Here is a 4,954-nt window from a genome sequence, read left to right on the forward strand (position 1 = left end):
TTAGGATTTCTATTAAATTATACTAGATTCAGAGTCATTGTATGCAACTGTTTTTCCTTTTAAGAATTTTTTTAAAATCAACTGAGAACCTTTTACCTATAAAAAAAGGACCTTTCAGTATTGAAGAGTCAAATTGAATCCTCAATAGAAGTGAATTAGTTTTTGTTTCAATTAAATGAATTGATCAATGATTCCCGTTCGTAGTTCAGGTAGGCGTATAGTATATATAGATGCAGATACTTCTCCATCTAAGAGTAATGCAATGCGCCGAGCGAGGAAGTAGTTCGGTTTTATGGAAGTAAACAATGTAAGGCACGTCTCCTATGGAGGCATAAGTGTTGACCACGTACACTGATCAGAATGTACATTGCGAATCGAGCAGCATCATAGGACATTTGTGGGATGTACTGGCTTGTTTAGTTTGCAAATGTGATTTTAAAATCACAACTTTAACCTAATTATACCCATAACAAAATAAAATAACCCATACAAAACCAAATACTGAGCCCCATTTATACCATTTTTTCACAATAAAACAAAATAAGTCATACAAAGTCAAAAGGACCCCATTTATATCACTCTTTTTCAAAATTAAAATCTAATTTTAAAATCCTACTTTGAAACTAAACGCAGCAAAACATTGCACTATCAAGTTGGATGGACATATACAGAGGAAAAGAAGCTGTGAGCAAACTGATAGGTAGTAATAGTGCACCAGCTGCCCTTTCAACTATTTGGGAGGGTTCCTCCCTGCAAATCATCGGTAAGGTCCTTTTGCACTACATCTCATAGCTGTTTGTCAACTAAGTTTGGCACGAACAAGTTCCTCGAGTGACCCGATAGTTCCCATGACTGTAAGAACGAGCCCGACAGAGCTAAATGCCATCAGAAGAATCCACTCCCTACTCCAAGCTCGAACACTCTTTTGCACAATGTACATCTGCACGGGAGCATACACTGCAAATGGCCAAAAAAATACGGCTCCCAAAACTCCGATGACCGAGGTGAAGTACGGGAACGTTATTGCTAGCAAAGTTGCTGTTGCGACGTACAACGTCCGGAAACAGGCTTGGAAGAGGTTCATCTGGATCGTCGGTAATAATGGGAACTTGAACGAAAAGGACTTGTCAAGGAACCTGCTGTCTGGGAATCTCTCACGGAACCATCTCTCCACCGTTGAGAAACACGCCTGACTGTAAATCTGATGATTGTGAGGACGCGGAAAATGACCGGCTGTTTAGCTTTCTTTCAATCATTGATAAGAAAATGAAAACAAAAAACTGACACTTTTCGACAGACAAATGGAGGGTGGAAGTTACTTGATATGCTCCCATCAGATAGATTACAACGCAGGCATTTGCAAAGTCAACAAGCCAATAGGGCTCGTAAAAACCGAAGCCCGTGAGGAGATTCTCAGGCGTACTGTCCCCAAATGCTGCATACCCAAGGCATCCGTAGCAGAGGAAAAAGAAAGTGATGATCGAGAGCGCGATCGTGCAGGCGGCATTCATCGTCTTGTTCACTGGTGGAGGCGATTTCAGCGTGTCCTTCATTCAATGAAATCAACCCATGATTCAATCCCTCAATCATTTTTCTACTTTTCAAGATATGAGAGGTGGCAAAGATCAACCAAAAAAAAAAAAAACTCGAACCTCGATCTCGAAAAGAATAATTGCGAATGGGTAGGCAAAAGCAATGTCTCCCAGCGCCGTGAATACTTCAAATGTTTTTTTAGCAGAATTAGAACTGGGGACGCCCGTGATACTGCCCTTTACTGTTCCATTTTCTGCATCAAGGGGAAGTAAGTTAAGATATCGACACGACTCAGCTTTTATAGAACATTTCTCGAGGAATATCATTACAGACGAGTCACGAACCGATTACTTTTGCCAGTCCTAATCCAACGCCGATGAATGAGAAGCACAAGGACATGACCAAAGCCATTATAGAGATCCATCTTGTGCTATGAAAATTGGGTATCTGAGAAAGAAATATATGGACGAACCCAAAGAGCATCATGTACCAATTATCCCCGTATTGGCAAGGAGCATCATGCCCATATTTGTGGTAGCAGTTTGACTGCAGAATCGCCCTGCAAATTAAGTTGGTCAGTTTTCTCTTTCTTGCCTGGTGTTTCTCTTCTCACCAATCGAATTGGCTTCTTACCGTAGACTGCTACCAGCAGTGCTGGTGAAGACAACAGCTAACCCGAATATGTTGAATTGGACAAAAACTCCGAATATCGCGTGGTGCTTGTTACCTGCGATAGGAATTTCGTTAGTGGTGCCCTGTTCGCCTGGAAGATTATGTGCAGAACAGATTCCTGAGACAGGCACTTGTGACTGAGCTACTGAACCGAAAAAGAAGCAACTTTCAGATGCTCGGCCACAAGCTTCCTTGCTCGAAAAACTTACTGATCTTCCTAATTTATTCCTCTAACGTTTTTATTTATTTATTTTATTTATTTATTTTTTATGAAGAACATAGACGGGCATATATGCTTTCATTGAAAACAAAATGTTCCGTTGAAAAAGGAAACTACGAATGTTCAACTGTTGAAAACATGTGAAAATTCTCTAGAGCCAGCTCCCAGATTGAAAGCTACGAATGTCAAATTGTATCGCCGGAATAATCCAGGCCAATTCCAAGAACAACAATTTACTTACCTAAATAGAGTTTAGTAGCTTCCATGAAAGACCTGTTCCTGATAGGTCCGGCCTCGGGATCTGGATGGCTGTAGCATTCAGCCATAAGGCAAGAAGAAAGAAGAGTTATTGCTGCAAAGATGATGATGCAGAGAGGGCCGAGGATCCACCCGACCTGCGCCATGCTCCATGCTAGGGACAGCACTCCTACTCCTGCCACCCCTGTTAATATATGCGCCACCGCTGTCCATGTTGTACCTTAACATCCCGAAAAGACCAAGAGCAAAAGAGACCAAATTAAAACTAACACACAGTTTGCCGATTTTAAGCCGGTGAATGCTTGCTCTCAGCGTTCAGCTGCTAACATGTCATCTATTCTACAATCACGAGCATATCTCTACGACAAGGCAGTTTGCATGTTCCCAATAGTGTATATATAGCACATCACTTCCCAAATCTCGTCATGGACTCACCGGTTCTCTTAATGAGGTCGTCCGAAGAATCAACACTGCGGATTAAGCTCGAATATAGATCAGCGTCCACTTCTCCCATTTCCCCGCTCTCGTCCCCTGTTAGTGCTACAAAATGACTTCGCAAATTCCAAAGAGCAGCATTTTACACATTATATAATTGTTTTGTTTCCATCCACCATTCTTTCGTTTCCATCACATGCTTTAATCAGTTGCATGGCCGTTAGGTGAAGGAGTCATCGATATAAGATGATCAGTCTTGTCATCGTGACCACACAACGATGTGGTTGAGTTAATTATTAAAAGGAAGAATAAAAGGAAGGACAAACGAGTGATTGATCGAGCAAAAGAGAATGTGACAGCAGAAAACATGATCGGATTGTCGAGTTAATTATTAAAAGGAAGAATAAACGAGTGATTGATCGAGTAAAAGAGAATGTGACCACAAAAAACATGGTTGGATTGCATAAAAAAAACTCTAAAGACGGGCCTACTCCTAAACATTTTTCTCAATGCGTACAGATCACACTTTGTGTGTTACTTCAGTAGATAAATAGGGTAGAGCCCATGGAATTCAAAAAATACAGGGACGTGGTAAAACAATTCCAGAAATATCGTTAAGCAACAAATGACCTAAGCTGTTAGGAATTGAAAACAAACAACGGACACCAAAGGGCAGGGAAATGGCTCGTCCGGCGAGTCAAAGAGTTTCCTTATAGAAGGACATAGTGAAGCCACCTTCCAAATCATGGACTTTGTGTGGTCTTTCAATGCCAGGGAACATATTTGGTCCGTTTAAGAAACTGTACCTTCATACATATATATTGTGCTACCGAATCAATTTTTTAGATATACGTCTTCATCAAAAAAAATAAAAGGATCAAATTGGGAAAATCTCCAACTTGTCTGACAGGAGGAGAGAGAGGAGTTTTTTTTTTTTTTAAATGAAAAGGAGATAAGGCATTTGGGCCATCAAATCAAATATCTCTATCTATTGGCTGAACGCTTGTGGCCCGATCACCCCACCTCCTGCCGCTGCTGCAGGCTGCAGCCGCTTTTTCTGTTTGTTGCGCGGACCCCCACCCCTACCCTCCAAAATGAAAGCAATGTCAACGGCGGGACTCGCCCGACACCCCACTATACAAATTTTATTTTTACTGTGAAAACGTTATCTTTTGATATTTTAAATTTGAATATCAGCTTTATTCTTTTTACGAATCGTAAATTCATAGAGATAGTGATTTGTGATAAATTTTAATCATTCAAACGACCTTCATTTCATAATATCAGTGACATGCAATAATATTTTTCTAAATATCATAATAATCAATTAATTATTTGTTAGTGTTCTATCTTTTGCAATGTATCGGTTTGCTATTATATATATATATATATTATTTATTTAGATTTTTGAAAAACAAATTACTTATTGAGCCATATTGACTAATTATTCGCTTGATGATTTCAACAATTTTATATTTAAGAAATTGTGTATCGTCATTTATATAAAATAATTTTCTAATGAATTATATTATAAATTAATCTAAATATTAGATTTCACCTAGAAAATGATATCCACATTTACTTTTATATATTTTTTAAATTATGTTGGTTTGGAAGAACTCGCTCTTATATTAGATGGTGTATTTTATAATTTAGAGAAGAAATATATATATATTAATTATCTTTTATATAGTGTATTCTTAATTATCTTTCTGTTTTATATTAAAAATATTATATAAGATAGTTATTCCAGGCCCCCATATGGGCCCTGGAAGTGAATGGGAATTTTCCCCCCTCTCTCCTCTCTCTCTCTCTGTCTTCTTTTTCTTTTCTTTT

The 4,954-nt window shown here is 38.8% G+C and overlaps 1 protein-coding gene across 1 annotated transcript; it reads right to left on the minus strand.

Annotated features, from left to right (window-relative positions):
• Window positions 1–444: 444 nt before the first annotated feature.
• On the minus strand, window positions 445–3,273 carry LOC116212713 (probable amino acid permease 7). The gene is made up of 7 exons (XM_031547365.1): window positions 3,119–3,273; window positions 2,667–2,903; window positions 2,167–2,260; window positions 1,878–2,092; window positions 1,653–1,786; window positions 1,320–1,547; window positions 445–1,201 (listed from the first exon to the last, which is right to left on the minus strand). The coding sequence occupies exons 1-7, from the start codon at window positions 3,195–3,197 to the stop codon at window positions 800–802; spliced, it is 1,389 nt and encodes a 462-aa protein (XP_031403225.1). The 5' UTR covers window positions 3,198–3,273; the 3' UTR covers window positions 445–799.
• Between the last annotated feature and the right edge of the window lie 1,681 nt (window positions 3,274–4,954).

This window comes from Punica granatum, chromosome 7 (assembly GCF_007655135.1).
Source record: "Punica granatum isolate Tunisia-2019 chromosome 7, ASM765513v2, whole genome shotgun sequence".
Classification (NCBI taxonomy): Eukaryota; Viridiplantae; Streptophyta; class Magnoliopsida; order Myrtales; family Lythraceae; genus Punica; species Punica granatum.